The sequence below is a fragment of the Schistocerca nitens genome, chromosome 4 (genome assembly GCF_023898315.1).
Source record: "Schistocerca nitens isolate TAMUIC-IGC-003100 chromosome 4, iqSchNite1.1, whole genome shotgun sequence".
Taxonomy (NCBI): Eukaryota; Metazoa; Arthropoda; class Insecta; order Orthoptera; family Acrididae; genus Schistocerca; species Schistocerca nitens.
Genome location: NC_064617.1, coordinates 440,172,381 through 440,190,367, shown reverse-complemented (window position 1 = coordinate 440,190,367; position 17,987 = coordinate 440,172,381). Strand labels below are relative to the sequence as shown.

At 43.3% G+C, this 17,987-nt stretch overlaps 1 protein-coding gene across 1 annotated transcript in view; it reads right to left on the bottom strand.

Moving 5' to 3' along the window:
* Positions 1-17,987, bottom strand: part of LOC126252363 (regulating synaptic membrane exocytosis protein 2-like) — a 307,507-nt gene that overhangs the window by 84,815 nt on the left and 204,705 nt on the right. Inside the window, exon 12 of the mRNA XM_049953255.1 lies at positions 12,995-13,153. Coding sequence (XP_049809212.1) covers positions 12,995-13,153 — 159 coding nt within the window. The remainder of the gene's footprint in view (positions 1-12,994; positions 13,154-17,987) is intronic.

Genomic DNA, 17,987 nt, shown 5'->3' with positions numbered 1-17,987 from the left:
TTCAACTGTACTGCCTACTGAGCTATTCCTTATTTCTATATCTGTAGCCTTAGAGAACTTCAAGCGTACCTTGTCATTCCTCATTACTTCCGTATCCCACTTCTTTGCATATTGATTCTTCTTGACTAATCTCTTAAACTTCACCCTACTCTTCATCACTACTTCAGTATGTGATCAAAAGTATCCGGACACCCCCAGAAACATAGTTTTTCATATTAGGTTCGTTGTGCTGTCACCTACTGCCAGGTACTCAGTGATCTCAGTAGTCATTAAACATCGTGAGAGAGCAGAATGGGGCGCTCCGTGGAACTTAAGGATTTCGAATGTGGTCAGGTGAGTGGGTGTCACTTGTGTCATACATCTGTACACGAGACTTACACACTCCTAAACATCCCTAGGTCCACTGCTTCCGATGTGACAGTGAAGTGGAAACATGAAAGGACTCGTACAGGACAAAAGCGTACTGGCCGACATTGTCTGTTGACTGACAGACCGCCGACAGTTGTGAGGGTCGTTATGTGTAATAGGTAGACGTCTATCCAAACCACCACACAGGAATTTCAAACTGCATCAGGATCCACTGTAAGTACTATGACAATAAGGCGGGAGGTGGGAAAACTTGGATGTCTTGGTCGAGCGGCTGCTCATAAGGCACACATCACGCCGGTAAATGCCAAACGACGCCTCGCTTGGTGTAAGGAGCTTATACAATGGACGACTTAAGAGTGGAAAAATGTTGTGTGGAGTGATGAATCACGGTGCACAACGTGGCGATCCGATGGCAGGGTGTGGGTATGGCGAATGCCCGGTGAACGTCATCCGCCAGCGTGTGTAGTGCCAACAGTAAAATTAAGAGGCGGTGGTGCTAGCGTGTGGTCGTGTTTTTCGTGGAGGGGCATGCACTTTTTGTTGTTTTGCGTGGCGCTATCACAGCACAGGCCTACATTAATGTTTTAAGCACCTTCTTGCTTCCCACTGCTGAAGAGAAATTCGGAGATGGTTATTGCATCTTTCAACACTATCGAGCACATGTTCCTAATGCACGGCCAGTGGCGGAATGGTACACGACAATAACATCGCTGTAATGGATTGGCCTGCACAGAGTCATGACCTAAATCCTACAGAACACCTTTCGGATGTTTTTAAACGCCGACTTCGCGCCAGTGCTCACCGAGCGACATCGATACCTCGCCTCAGTTCAGCACTCCGTGAAGAATTGGCTGCCATTCCCCAAGAAGCCTTCCAGCAACTGATTGAACGTATGCCTACGAGAGTGGAAGCTGTCATTAAGGCTAAGGGTGGGCCAACACCATATTGAATTCCAGCACTACCGATGGAGGGCATCACAAACTTTTAGGTCATTTTCAACCAGGTGTCCGGATACCTTTGATCACATAGTGTACATTGTGATTTGAGTCTGTATCTGCTCCTGCGTGCGCCTTGCAATCCACTACCTGGAGAATCTCTATTAGACGATGAAGTAATCTAACTGAAATCTTCCCGTACTTGGAAAAGGCTGGTTGATACGGGACGACACCTTAAAAGGTTAAAATTTTTTAATAAGTTCAGTCACCAAAATTTGGAACTTATAAACCAACATTCAGTGTTCTTTCGAGTGTTTCCATCGCCCAATAAGGCGCGCTAAACCATCCATAACACTGATCTCCTACTTGAGCTGAGTGATTGCTGCGGGCACAACTATTTGCGCAGCGGAAGTGACAGTACAGTTGGAGCAGACAACATGGGGCTCCCATTGGTGTACTACTGGCGAGAGCTGTTCAGCCTACTTGCTGCCAAATGTTAACTAATTTAAATCGGACTGTAATGGCTATTCGTCTTTTTTGGGGTGAGGAGGCTAAGAAATCTCTTTGCTGACGGTATATGTTTTCTTTTATTTCCTCGCTCAGCCGTGGTAGTAACTTTTAACACTCTTGAAGATTACTGGACGACGAAGCCAAGAAGAGAAATTCTCGAATGTAGGCAGTTAAGCGCTTCTTTCCAGTCAACCCATCTGCATATGTTAAAACGGTGTAGGACAGAGCTTTCGGCTGGATCGCGCCGAGGCAGAGTCCTGCCGGCCGAGCGCGCGCCTGTAGTGTAGTGTAGTGTAGCTAAGCTGGCAGCTGTGGAGGGCCGAGGCACTTACTGACGAGCTGGCTCCTCTGGTACAGCTGCGCCCTGGCGTGCTCGCCGCGCGGCCTAGACAACGAGGCGTTGTCCACGCTGCACCCTGGCGGCAGAAACACTCTCGCCTTACCACTCGCCGGCATCCCTGCAGACTTGGCGGCCACCTCTACACACTCTACGTACGCTATGTACTATGTAAAAGCGAGTTATACCACACGCACTGAATGCCACCTTAAGTATGTCACTGGGTTAGCCAACCACGGAGTTCAATCCTTTGCGTAAAAAACGCAGGCAGTTAGTCGCAGTATTTCTTGACTTCCGAAAATCAGTTGCCTCAGTACCACGTCTACATTTATTGTACAAAGTACGGTCGTAATGACTGTTAAACGAGATTAGTACCAGATTGAGAATACGTTGGTAAGGACGAGGCAGTGTATTTTGGATGGAGAGTCACTGGCAGATGTACGCTGCGCAAAAGAATTAAAGGGTAACTTTTTTGAAAGCCAGTCATTTTGCCCCAGTGCGATGTAGAACTGTGAAATTGGGCTCAAAGGTGTCTACAACCTTCCACTGTAATCGTGCTAAAGCGCGATGCCGTGCGACCTCACCCTGGGGATCGGCTACGCTTCAAACAACATGGAGCCAACACATGCGAAAATAGGTCTAACGTTAGAAATTCATGTGAGTTGTAAGCTGTGTTAAAGATGTCACATTGGTACCAAATTTCGCCACAGATCTGTTCAACGTCACTACGGCCCTGTTGCACGACGAGAATGTCGTCAACCTCCCTCTCTCTTACATCTCAGCCCTCCTATTGACGCCTTGTGAGAACCACGGCACCCAAACGTTGAAATCATGTAATTTTCTTATGGACGCCACCGCTCAGAAAAAGCCTAAGGAGGCACATAAAGGGCGTCAATGAAACCATCCCTTCTATTGGTGTGTTCATTTATACACATCTCACTGTCGACAACGACGGTTTGCACCGCGATATGCAACAGAACGACATTCTTCACAAACATTGACAATCCTTATTATTCTTTTTCAGCCATCCTGTTTTGTGGCCTGCTGTGGTGTGGTGTGTGACTTTCAATGTGTATGATTAAAACAGCAAAGAGTTCCTCTGAGACCCCACAGTTCAGCAACATCCTTTGTGCCAGCCATGTTGTTGAGCACTTTTAAAGGAACCTGTACAGAGACAACTTTTGACCGATTCCTCGTCACCTGTGGCCAGGCAACCCCTGTCACACCCTTAGATGAGCATCGCTGCGCACCTACTCTAGCAGCTGTTTGGTGGCATCTTGGATCTGAGGGGCTCTGAAGGGTTTGTCTGCCTACAGGCTCCTAGGAACAAGTCAAGGGTTGTCTCTGTAGAGGTACAGTTTTAAAGTGCTCAAGAAACGAATGCAGGTGGCTATGATGGTGTTGTCAAAATTGGTGGGGGAGGGGGGGGGCGGACTGTCTTAGAAAGACCTTTGCCATTTTATTCGTGCCTGTATTAATGGTGTAGTCCTGATAATAGCGCCACAGGAATGTGCACAACAGTAGGACTCAAAAAGTGTAAACACTCTTTGCTACTTCGGACCATGTTCAAATTTCGCTGAATGGTTTTGAGCGGTTACTAGTGGTTTCACCCTGAAGAGCAGAGCAAACACTGTAGTCGCGCTGCACCTCCAAGGGGATGAAATGGCACTCAATGGGACTGCAGCCCCACTATGTCCTTAGAGAGGGACTGAATCGTCCAGAGGTGTCAGCAAGTCGTCAAGAACGTAGTTATGTTGTACATCGCACCGCAAACTGTCGTTGCACGTTGCTGAGGTTTACGTGTAGTACAATGTTTAGTACAGCGTACAAAAATGATTCGTGATCTCTATCGTTCCACTGGAAGATCTACCCACAACACGTTTGGCTTCGTAACTTTCGACTCTGCCGTTCGCGGATAAAGGCTGTTTATCTCAGATTGATATATTTGTCCTCGTCTATCATCGGTAAAAGTTTCTCTCATCATCACAGAAACATCTTGTAAATGAACTGTACAATGAAGGCTTTCACGACCAGTCATGTTAGTTGCTGGTGAATTTTCCGGTTTGGTTGGTTGTGGTACATGAAACTTCTCTGTTCCTGTCGTTTCGTCGCGAGCTGCATTGAATATCTTCATAGGTGCTCCTGGTGGAGTCAGCGTCAAGGTCGACAAAGCACAGCAGTAGCTGGAGCACTTCTGGAAATGTTCGACCATTCATCCGGAAGATTCAGCAGAAAATAAGTTCTGAATATTCTAGGAATTCCATGTGTGAGAAGTCACATGAATTTTAGTACGTCAGTTATGGATAGTTGCTGTGTGATTACCACCTGAGGAGTGAAACAACCGGGATGAAAAATGAACAACTTTTGTTTCATTCAAAATCTGACGTACTAGCTCATTCATAGTTTTTTTGTGAGGAGAGGGGGTTAATTGGGTATACCTTTACGACTGAAAAGAAACACCTTGTATAGGATCCCATACTGACTGAAGTTCGGTACTAAGTGTTGGAAAACGTTTTTTTTTTATTGATATACATCTTGTAGCAACAGCTGCATTCCATCATAATAAATCAATATGCCAACCGACAGTATCAATACATGCGATACAACATAATCCTCTGACAGAACTTTTCACTAAGTTCAAAAGCATTAGGCACCATTGCTAGAAAATGTTTATTTCGCGGATGTAATTGCCGTCCCAACTCCTCTCCCCATTGAGCGATAGAGTTGCTCGTAAGGTTCTGTCAACAGCGATACATTTCTAATATGAGGTCAATTCAGGTTTTTTTTTTTTTACTATACATTGGTTTAGATTTTTGGGCTCTTCAACTGGGGTATTGTGCAAAAGGCCATTCAGCAAGCATTTGCGTGTTATGGAACATGACCAATCGTGTGTGCAGACACTCACTTTGTTCGTTCAAGACCTCGTACCGCATGACAAAATACTCAGTTCAACATCCCTTACCAGCTGTCACATATTGATCCTACGGCTTTGGGACATTCTGGGTATAAGCTTTAATGGAAAACAGTGAATCTTGTTAATCTACGTTTAACGTTCAGGATTATCAGTAATCAGTGTCACGGAATCAAGCTATGAGGCGTAAAGGCAAATTAATATAGCATTTCGAGAAAAGTAGGAAAACCTATCATGCAAGTTCGTTTCTCTTGGTTTGGCTTTATAATGAATTTATTTTCAGATTAACATTCCTTTTTTTCAAAAAGTATTTCTTAATGTTCTACTTGCATAAGTCATCCATGTATGTTCATTCACATCAGATTACCATTAAACTATTTTTGAAATGAAACATTGCATGAAGTCATTTATTACAACACAACGAATAAATTATAATTCTGATTTATGATGTTCGTTTGGACGCCAAGCCAGTGACATACCTAAGGCACAACAAATATATACAAAATATAAATACACATGTAGAACATACATGCAAAAAGTAACAAGTTTACATAACACAAAAAGTATGCATTTTAAATAACAAACATGAGTCTAGGAAGACAAAAGTAAAACACTTAAGAAAAAATCTAATACATTTCTGAAATTAGACCAGACTTCAGCAGTACTAGATGTTGTTTAAAAATAGTGACATGCTTAGTAGAAAACACATATCAGCTACGTATGTCAGCTGAAAACTTACACATAATCTATTTTACAAAGAAAAGAAACACAGTTTTCACCGAACAATGAAACAAGAAGATGCAGTCTCGCAAGAAGTGACACAGAGACAAGTAAATGCCATGCTATTAAGTACATTTACAGCGACATTTATAGTACAATAGAGGGGTATATTAGATGAACCAAAACATCATTAACCTTCCAAGCAAAAGAGAAATACAATACCTTCGTTATATTGGATGAAGTCACAGACAATAACGAACTGTTGGAAAGTAGCCTTCAGAAAGCTGCAGCAGAATTCAGTAAATATACGAGACGAGGAAATGTTTATATATTACAGAACCTTTTCTTACGACTGTTACAGGAATGATAATTACTAAACTTTACGTGTCATATCTTGTCTCTTATTTCCTAGTGAAGAAGAAGTACTGTTGCAATTTACTTGGAACCGCACTTAATTAGCATCGAAAAATGATTGGCATTCATTGCTATAGCAGTGTTCTAGAGTGTGTGTGCAATAAAATTGAATGTTTTGCAGTAATAAAACAACAATTAAAGAGATAAGAGCAGTAGCCATTTGGAAATATTAGTTATAAGACTTTCTTTTTCTACACACACATCATGTGAAGTACCTTTCAGAAGAATCCATTCTGTGTACAGAGTGGCCGTGTTAACTATGGATTGCGTTATTACTTCCCAAAAAGCACTGTTTTAAGTTAAAGCTGGTGATGGCTGCTTATTTTCCATTTGCGACAATTACTGATGTGGAAAACAATGTTTTTAATAGGATGCAGTGGGTTATATCACACAGAGTCAAATAACGAAACGTATATATATGTGACACTTCAATATCTATGTGTGACCTAATGTATAGCATTGTCGTAATAATATTCCATTCAAGCAGTTGGTAAACGACGGTTAATTTTTGGATAGCTTTCACACAAATGGAGTCACTCATAGAGTTTTATCGTCACTTCAGTACCTCTTTTAAAAAGTTAGAACTGTGGTGATGACAGCAAACTCTCATGCTCTCATTTGAATTTACCAGGTGACTATCGGTGTCATCAGGATGGCACTGGCAGGCAGTCAGTACTTCGTAACAGTACAGAGTTTACTCTTCCGAACGTCTTTCAAAAATTTCTTACACACCTTGCTCTGATACTATCGCATACGTTCATTTAGATTCAGTTAACGGTACATAAATTAAACGATATTTCATGTCAAATTAATAATTAGTTTCAAACGAATAAGAGAGATCTGGTTAGGCCTCATGGTATGTTGTACCTCAAACAAAGTTTTTAACCAAATAGTGTAAGCAGATAGAAAAGGAAACAAACAGGACGAACGCTGAGTTCTGTGCAGAATGTTGGAAAAGTCATTTACCTCAATGGTAGTGCTTCAGCAAAGACTTGAATTTAGCTAGTCGGTCTGCAAATATATAGTGTTTTCATATTTTTGAAGAAGAAAATCTGTAGGAAAAAAAGATCAAGGAAACAGCAACTGACAGTACTCAGTATTCAGCGTTACCGATGCTGAGCAGACCAGTGAAAGGACATTAATATCTTCGCACAGTAAAAACAGAGAGATTTAATGATGTATTGTTTACGAGGAAGTTGAAATATATGTGCAGCTAATAACGGAAAGGGAGAGTATTGTAACTCGAAATAATTTTCAGACTTTCGCCTATAACAGAAGTTTAATATATTTATCATTTCATTTTTAAATTATAGCATTCACTGTTTTTGTATTGCAGTTTCTTTCCTAAAATTACAAAAATTTCTCTGGAAATGTAAGTTTTCCCTAATGTGAAAAAATGCTCCAAGGTGTAACATCCAAATAACTTCCGGGAATTCAGCCAGGTAACACTTTCAGCGACCGCCGATATTTCGGCGGGAGAACACCCCGCCATTTTCAAGGCAAACTGCAACGGACAGGCGGCGTGCATGCAAATTTAATACCTCGGTTCTGCGACAGAAGCAGGAAAGATAACACACACACTGAACACTAGTGCCACCAAAGATGACCAAAGTCAGAGCTATCGATAGTGAGACTATGAATTCACAGGTGAGGCAGCATTGACTCTGTTCCTCTGTTTTTTGACAAGGGAGAGAGCCGGATTCCAAACAGAGTTTAAACAGAAACCTCCATCCCTGTTAACGAGGTTGCTCGCTAGTTTAATCTCAACTGCCTCCTTAATGACACTGTCCCAATAGCTGGACGTGCATGCCAATATCTCGGTGTTATTATATAACATGGGGTGACCAGTATCAAAGCAATGTTCGGCAATAGCAGATCTATTTGGCTGCTGTAATCGTGTGTGCCGTTTATGCTCAGTACATCTGTCCTCCACGGTCCTGATAGTTTGACCAATATATGCCATACCGCAGCTACAGGGAATACGATACACACCTGCCTTACGCAATCCAAGATCATCCTTAACGGAACTCAAAAGTGCTCTGATTTTAGATGGAGGTCGGAAAACACATTTCACATCGTATTTCCGTAAAATACGACCGATCTTATTGGACGTGTTTCCTACGTAAGGCAAAAAGGCAGTAGACTTAGGTGTTGACCCAGAATTATCATCAATCACCCGATGTACAGTTGGTCGATAGCGCAACGCACGTTCAATCTATCTATCACTATAACCATTTTGACGAAATGTAACTTCAAGATGGGACAGCTCAGCTGGCAAAGTCTCAGCGTCAGAAACGACATGTGCCCTGTGTACCAAGGTACGAAGTACCCCTTCACGCTGAGCCGAATTGTGACAACTATTAGCTTGTAAGTACAGATCGGTGTGAGTACGTTTCCTGTAGACTGCATGTCCCAATGATCCATCGTCCTTCCTCCTAACCAACACGTCGAGAAAGGGAAGGCAACCATCCTCCTCCACCTCCATTGTAAAACGAATGTTCGGGTGGATCGAGTTCAGATGTTCTAGAAAGACATTCAAATTCTCCCTACCGTGAGGCCAAACAACGAAGGTATCGTCAACGTATCTAAAGAAACAGGCGGGTTTTAAAGGCGCCGACTCCAATGCACGTTCCTCGAAGTCTTCCATAAATAAATTTGCGATCACAGGAGACAACGGACTACCCATCGCAACTCCATCTGTCTGCTCGTAATACTGGTCATTAAATAAAAAGTAAGTGGATGTCAACACATGCCTAAAGAGATTAGTTAAATCAGTACCAAACCTGGCTTCAATTAACCGCAACGAATCAGACAGAGGAACACGAGTGAAGAGAGAGACCACATCGAAACTCACTAAAATATCAGAGTCATTCAGCCTCAGTCCCTCCAAACGACGTAAAAAATCAGCTGAGTTCCTGATATGATGTTCACACTGTCCTACTTGTGGACTCAACAGAGAAGCAAGATGCTTGGATACACGATATGTCGGAGCGCCTATGTTACTCACTATAGGACGGAAAGGAACCCCTTCCTTATGAACCTTTGGAAGGCCATATAACCTAGGGGGAACGGCACTGTAGGTGTTAAGCCTCTTGATTGTGTCCTGCGAAAAACCACTTTTCTTCAGGAGGCTGTTGGTCTTTCTCTCAACACTTTTCGTGGGGTCAGCATCGATTCTGCGATACGCTGAATCAGATAGTAAACGTTGCATCTTTTGTGCATAATCAGGTTTATTTAAAACAACGGTGGCATTGCCCTTGTCAGCAGGTAAAATAACAATACTGGGATCGACTTTGAGAGAGCGTAAAGCAGCCCTCTCTGCTGCTATTACATTACTCTTGGGTGGACGAGCCCTAGTCAAAACACGGCATGCCTCCCTCCTAACTTCCTCTGCAGCGTCAGGAGGTAGTTTGCAAACTGCCTGTTCAATTGAACTAATAAAATCAACTACCGGCAAATTCTTCGGAGTGGGTGCAAAATTTAAACCCTTCCCTAGCACGGATAAGGTTGCGTCGTCAAAAGATTTCTCTGTGAGATTTATCACAGAACGTCGAGATATAACATCTTGAAGTTACATTTCGTCAAAATGGTTATAGTGATAGACAGATTGAACGTGCGTTGCGCTATCGACCAACTGTACATCGGGTGATTGATGATAATTCTGAGTCAACACCTAAGTCTACTGCCTTTTTGCCTTACGTAGGAAACACGTCCAATAAGATCGGTCGTATTTTACGGAAATACGATGTGAAATGTGTTTTCCGACCTCCATCTAAAATCAGAGCACTTTTGAGTTCCGTTAAGGATGATCTTGGATTGCGTAAGGCAGGTGTGTATCGTATTCCCTGTAGCTGCGGTATGGCATATATTGGTCAAACTATCAGGACCGTGGAGGACAGATGTACTGAGCATAAACGGCACACACGATTACAGCAGCCAAATAGATCTGCTATTGCCGAACATTGCTTTGATACTGGTCACCCCATGTTATATAATAACACCGAGATATTGGCATGCACGTCCAGCTATTGGGACAGTGTCATTAAGGAGGCAGTTGAGATTAAACTAGCGAGCAACCTCGTTAACAGGGATGGAGGTTTCTGTTTAAACTCTGTTTGGAATCCGGCTCTCTCCCTTGTCAAAAAACAGAGGAACAGAGTCAATGCTGCCTCACCTGTGAATTCATAGTCTCACTATCGATAGCTCTGACTTTGGTCATCTTTGGTGGCACTAGTGTTCAGTGTGTGTGTTATCTTTCCTGCTTCTGTCGCAGAACCGAGGTATTAAATTTGCATGCACGCCGCCTGTCCGTTGCAGTTTGCCTTGAAAATGGCGGGGTGTTCTCCCGCCGAAATATCGGCGGTCGCTGAAAGTGTTACCTGGCTGAATTCCCGGAAGTTATTTGAAAGTTGTATACGCCAGGAGAAACTCAGGTCAAGGTGTAACATGTTCGTGTACCTAGGATCAAATATTCAATTGAAATTTATAAGTGTTATAGTCGAGACAACCTTATCAATACTTTATTTAATAGACTATGTTACATTATTACTCTAATACCAAGCAAACATGAATATGTGAAATTAAATAAAATGGATGTATTATCAAAAACAGTAACATTTGGAAGCAGAGGCTATTGGAAACTAACAAAAATTTCCGTTTTCAAGAAGACATTAAAGAAACTCAGTTAATTTGTAAATATCACATATTAGCCCGGCAAACTATGGCTTAACTATGTACGCGTTATGATATAACTAGTTTCATACATATACAGAATTTCACTCAAAGTAAAATTCTGTAACTGAAGATTTAACAATATCTTCAATATTTTATACAGCACTTCAATGTGTAGAAAAGAACACAGTTACAAATGTCGTACGAAACAAAACCTCACGTCTCACAACAAAAACTGTTGACAATGCCGAAAACCGCTTATGGTAATCTTTAGAGTTCATTCCTTCATGTGATTCTGAAGTCGTTCATTGGATTGAAACACCGAGCAGGAAAAATTGTGTGCTCCTTTATAGTCTACCCTCAAGCCACAACACTTTCCCCTACTGTCAGAAAGTATCAGTAGGTGATGATTTACGTTGTGGTGTGGCCAAATTGACTGTTGTCTGACCGCCGCGATTTCGCTTGAGAATAGCTAGATTAAACTTCAGATAAAAGTCTCAGTTTCACAGATGGAAAAGACTCATGTCACGGCCTGCTTGGATAGCATGAATGGTCCCTTTAAGCACTATCGTAAACATGTAAATATGAGGAATATACAGAACTATAAAACACTGCACAAAGGGAATTTTGCTGGCAGTACTATTTCTGACGCTATCATTCTACGAAACGTGCGGGCTGGTACGAGCAATATATATTTTCGAAATATCTGCTAAATTTCAGTCACTTTTTGTAATGGAAGATATCGTCTCTAAATTCATGCTTGCATAATTTTACCAATTTACGGCAAGTGAGTAATATAATATTATAATGTGACTGGTGCAGTGGAGAGAAAATCCTGCACTGATGTCGCAGTGATTATAGTAATTTTGAGCCTCCGATACATTTTCATTTAACTGGAATTGTGAATAAACTGAAACTTTTTTATCTGGGTGTAAATTTGAGATTTATGTTTTTTATGTTAAAATTTCTTGTAGTCCTATGTTTGTTGCCAATATATGTGGACACATTTGTGTTCTTCAATCACAGAACTTTAATTAAGGCAGAATTTGAGACAGAGAGCACATGTGGCATGTGAGGCCGGTGTGCAGGTAAACTTTTCTGGCTATTAGACGTTCGACATAACAGATACATTTGTTCAGGTTATTTGTCAAGTGTCCACTGCAGTTGTAAAATAAATTAACAAAAATATAATTCTTTCTGTTTTAGCAGTATTAGCTTGTCACGAGAATGTTGTCTTCGACTGAAGTAATTATGGACCTATAAAGGAATACTGTCATTGAACAGAAGGTTGATCTATCCATTAAAGTACTTTACTACACATTGTCCTATCAGACATGATATGCCGTTGTCTTCCTCCGACCTGAGAATGGGCTCTACTCGGGTAGTTGGAATAAATGGCAGTGTGTGTGTGTGTTTGTGTGTGTGTGTGTGTAAGTGGGGGCCGGGGTGGACACTTGCAGTGAAACTAAGTTCTTTTCATATACACAGAGAATGGCCAGAAGACTTGGCCAATTCGTAGTTAAGTACCAGGCCTTTGCTTTTCTACCTGGTGTTACCCTGTGCATCCATAAATATTGTATTATTAAAAGATTAACTGAATTATACACGTGGCTCGATGTCTAAGTACAGGAGTGTCACAACACAGCTCCAAACGTTCTCGATTCGCTCCCCATTTAGTTCTCGAACTTTTTTCTATCTCTTATCATGCGTTTCATTCTTGCCAAGTATTTGTATAAATGGAAGAGCTGTAGTTGCATCATGGCTCGGCGTCCACTGGCTGGGTAGTTCAAAGGTCAGAGGAAGGACAGAAAATATCACTTACAATAGGGCCGTGCCTTGAAAACACCTTTACATTGCTTAGTCTGTGACACAAACATTGATCTTTTTTCATATTATACTACACATTTTTAATGCAGGTGAAATGTTAGCAAGCTTCTACATTTCTACTGATCAGTAAACAAGAGTCTTGTTATCTGGTTTCAAGTGAAACGGAATAAAAGGTTGTGAACAAATGCCAATAAATTTGTATTGTTTCATTATGCTCGAAGCAAGAGGAATTGAGTAATTGCTAGAAACGGCCTCGCCTGAGGCGGGAGGGCAGAATGGCGAGGTTTCTGCTGTACTTACGGCGTCGCGCCTTCTCGCTGAAGCTCATGGCGCGTCCGAGCGCCAGCTCGCCCTTGACCGCCTTGAGGCTCCGCAGGATCTCATCCGGGTCGCGCATGTGGCGCGTGCAGCTGCTGCGGCGCCGCTCTTTGTTGTACGTAGCAGGTGGGATGTCCGGGTCTGCAAACATCACCACAGGTTACCACGGACTGCGCATCATCCGACTTAATTCGACTACATTCCATTATCCTCGTTTTGCTTCTGTTGATGTTCATCTTATACCCTCCTTTCAAGACACTGTCCATTCCGTTCAACTGCTCTTCCAAGTCCTTTGCTGTCTCTGACAGAATTACAATGTCATCGGCGAACCTCAAAGTTTTTATTTCTTCTCCATGGATTTGAATACCTACTCCGAATTTTTCTTTTGTTTCCTTTACTGCTTGCTCAATATACAGATTGAATAGCATCAGGGAGAGACTACAACCCTGTCTCACTCCCTTCCCAACCACTGCTTCCCTTTCATGCCCCTCGACTCTTATAACTGCCATCTGGTTTCTGTACAAATTGTAAATAGCCTTTCGCTCCTTGTATTTTACCCCTGCCACCTTCAGAATTTGAAAGAGAGTATTCCAGTCAACTTTGTCAAAAGCTTTCTCCAAGTACTGGTTAAAACTAGAAGACAGTTCTTTAACCATATGCACACATAGATACACAGGTTCATTGTGTCGAGCACGTAGGCAGCTTGGTTCCAGTCTCTCGACTGGCCTCTTTCTAACCAGTACACGACCACCACTGACAAAGAGGCAGAGCAGCTTTCATTAGAAAATGCAACAGACTTACACGCTGTCCTCCCATAAGAAGTAGCAAACGGCGGCGGTATGGCATCAGTGGAATGCACGTTACTGGTCGTCTGTCTCGGAGCTGTCTTTGAATTAACCGTTTTGTAACTGTTCGTTGCGTCACAGTGGTGCCAACAGATGCTCATATTGCTGCTGCAGATGCAATACGATTCACGAGATCTATAGTCTGAACGTGATACTCTTCCCTCTCTGTAGTGCCACGTCCCTGTCCGGAGTCAGATCTTCTTGCGACCGCACATTGTCATGACCACGGCTGCTAGCAATCTTCAGTGGCTACATTCCTGCCAGATCTTTGGGCGCAATATCGCAGAAGAAACATCCAACTTCTCCCAGCTTTATTGCACAACCTCATTCAAACTCAGTGAGGTGTTGGTAATAGCGTCTTTGTCGCCTTAAAGGCATTCTTGACTAACATCAACTCACCACGTCCAATCTCAAAGGTAAATAACGTTCAAGACTGTTACAGCGTGTATTTAAAGCAAACCTACCGCCGTTGGATAAGCAGCTGCCAGTAGCAAGTCGTATACTCCTAGCTCACTTATTTGTTACATAGTTTAATTCTTAATTTCTTTGCGTGTTTTTGGGTACTTGCATTGTTTAATTCATAAATTTCGGGCGTATTATAGTATTTGAGAGTTGTAGCATCGCGTTTTAGTACCTGAATTGTGTAAATTCGCGTAGTCGTTTGTCTTCTGTTTTTGTTTTGAACGGCCAGTGTCGGTTGGTCACAGCCAGTGTGCTCCCTGCCGCCGTTGGATAAGCAGCTGCCAGCAGCAAGTCGTATACTCCTAGCTCACTTATTTGTTACATAGTTTCGTATAGGAGGTGTAATTTCGAGTTTTAGTTACTGTAATCGTAAATTCAGGCAGATTGTAGCGCAGTCGTTAGGCATTTGTACAGGTTAGTTCATACATTCTTTGCGTGTTTCCCTTGCGTTATCTAGGCACGGACTCGTGTTTCAGTAACTGTTGTTCAACATCGATTAGAATGGACAGGGACTCTGATTGCTGTGTTCGGGTGAGGGCTGAGTTGGCATCCCTTCGCTCACAGCTGCAGGCGACGCTGACTTCGGTCGCGCAGCTTGAGGCTGTTGCCAATGGGCACCACTGTGGGAAGCCGGACTAGGGTATCACGGGGATGGCAACCTCGTCCCGTCTGTCCCCAGATGGGTCTGCCGCTGTGGTTGCCCCGGTTGCTGCCCGCAGTGGGGCTGAGCCCTCACCTGTGGTTGATTGGGAGGTCGTTCCAAGGCGTGGCAGGCAGCGAAAGACGTCCCCGGAGGCTGATCAGAAAGCCTCCCTGGTGCGTCTGCCAAACAGGTTTCGGGTACTGTCTCTGGCTGAGCCAGATGCAGCTGCCTGCCCTGTTTCAGAGGATGATTCTCAGCCTTCAAAGCCCAGGAAATCGCAGAGGGTGGGCTTATTGGTTGTTGGGAGCTCCAATGTTAGGCACGTCATGGGGCCCGTTAGGGATATGGCGGCTAAGGAGGGGAATAAATCCAGTGTGCACTCCGTGTGCATTCCAGGTGGAGTCATTCCTGATGTGGAAAGGGTCCTTCCGGATGCCATGAAGAGCACAGGGTGCAGCCAGCTACAGGTGGTGGCACATGTCGGCACTAATGATGTGTATCGCTTTGGATCTGAGGAAATTCTCTCTGGATTCCAGCGGCTATCTGATTTGGTAAAGGCTGCCGGTATTGCTTACGAGATGAAGGCAGAGCTCACCATCTGCAGCATCGTTGACAGAACCGACTGCGGACCTTTGGTGCAGAGCCGGGTGGAGGGTCTGAATCAGAGGCTCAGACGGGTTTGCGACCATGTTGGCTGCAGATTCCTTGACTTGCGACATAGGGTGGTGGGGTTTCGGGTTCCGCTGAATAGGTCAGGAGTTCACTACACTCAGCTGGTGGCTACACGGGTAGCGGAGGCTGTGTGGCGTGGACTGGGCGGTTTTTTAGGTTATAAGGCCTCGGGAGAGTACGGGGTGGGCTGCAATCTCAAAGGGTGCATGGCAAATGCAGGACGTGCTTGGATCAAGGAACAGTCGGAATTGTAGTTATAAATTGGTAGTTGTGCTGGGAAAGTCCCTGAGCTTCAAGCGCTAATAGAAAGCACAGAAGCTGAAATCGATATAGGTACAGAAAGCTGGCTAAAGCCTGAATTAAGTTCTGCAGAAATTTTTACGATGTCTCAGACGGTGTTCAGGAAAGATAGATTAGGCAGAATTGGTGGTGGAGTGTTTGTGCCTGTCAGTAGTGGTTTATCTTGTAGTGAAGTCGAAGTAGATACTCCGTGCGAATTGGTATGGGTAGAGGTTATACTTAACAGCCGAGCTAAGTTAATAATTGGCTCCTTCTACCGACCCTCAGACTCCGATGATATAGCTGCTGAACAGTTCAGAGAAAATGTGAGTCTCGTAACAAATAAATACCCCACTCATACGGTTATAGTTGGTGGGGACTTCAACCTTCCCTCGATATGTTGGCAAAAATACTTGTTCAAAACCGGTGGTAGGCAGAAAACATCTTTCGAGATTGTCCTAAGTGCTTTCTCCGAAAATTATTTCGAGCAGTTAGTCCACGAACCAATGCGAACTGAAATGGTTGCGAAAACACACTTGACCTCTTAGCCACAAACAATACAGAGCTAATAGAGAGCATCATGACTGTTACAGGGATTATTTATCACAAGGTCGTTGTAGCTAGGCTCAATACCGTTTCTTCCAAATCCACCAGAAACAGACGCAAAATAATTTTATTTAAAAAAGCGGATAAAGTGTCAGTAGAAGCCATCCTAACAGACAATCTCCATTCCTTCCGAACTGACTATGCAAATGTAGACGAGATGTGGCTCAAATTCAAAGATATAGTAGCAACAGCAATTGAGAGATTCATACCTCATAAATTGGTAAGAGATGGAACTGATCCCCCATGGTACACAAAACAGGTCCGAACGCTGTTGCAGAGGCAACGGAAAAAGCATGCGAAGTTCAGAAGAACGCGAAATCCCGAAGATTGGCTAAAATTTACAGACGCGCCAAATTTGGCACGGACTTCAGTGCGAGATGCCTTTAATAGGTTCCACAACGAAACATTGTCTCGAAATTTGGTAGAAAATCCGAAGAAATTCTGGTCGTATGTAAAATACACAAGCGGCAAGACGCAGTCAATACCTTCGCTGCGCAGTGCCGATGGTACTATTACCGACGACTGTGCCGCTAAAGCGGAGTTATTGAACGCAGTTTTCCGAAATTCCTTCACCAGTGAAGACGAATGGAATATTCCAGAATTTGAAACACGAACAGCTGCTAGCATGAGTTTCTTAGAAGCAGATACCTTAGGGGTTGCGAAGCAACTCAAATCGCTTGATACGGGCAAGTCTTCAGGTCAAGATTGTTTACCGATTAGGTTCCTTTCAGATTACGCTGGTACAATAGCTCCCTACTTAGTAATCATATACAACCGCTCGCTCACCGATCGATCTGTACCTACAGATTGGAAAATTGCGCAGGCCGCACCAGTGTTTAAGAAGGGTAGTAGGAGTAATCCATCGAACTACAGACCTATATCATTGACGTCGGTTTGCAGTAGGGTTTTGGAGCATATGCTGTATTCAAACATTATGAATCACCCCGAAGGGAACGATCTATTGATACGTAATCAGCATGGTTTCAGAAAACTTCGTTCTTGTGCAACGCAGCTAGCTCTTTATTCGCACGAAGTAATGGCCGCTATCGACAGGGGATCTCAAGTTGATTCCGTATTTCTAGATTTCCGGAAAGCTTTTGACACCGTTCCTCACAAGCGACTTCTTATCAAGCTGCGGGCCTATGGGGTATCGTCTCAGTTGTGCGACTCGATTCGTGATTTCCTGCCAGGAAGGTCGATGTTCGTAGTAATAGACGGCAAATCACCGAGTAAAACTGAAGTGATATCAGGTGTTCCCCAGGGAAGCGTTCTGGGACCTCTGCTGTTCCTGATCTACATAAATGACCTGGGTGACAATCTGAGCAGTTCTCTTAGGTTGTTCGCAGATGATGCTGTAATTTACCGCCTAGTAAGGTCATCCGAAGACCAGTATCAGTTGCAAAGCGATTTAGAAAAGATTGCTGTATGGTGTGGCAGGTGGCAGTTGACGCTAAATAACGAAAAGTGT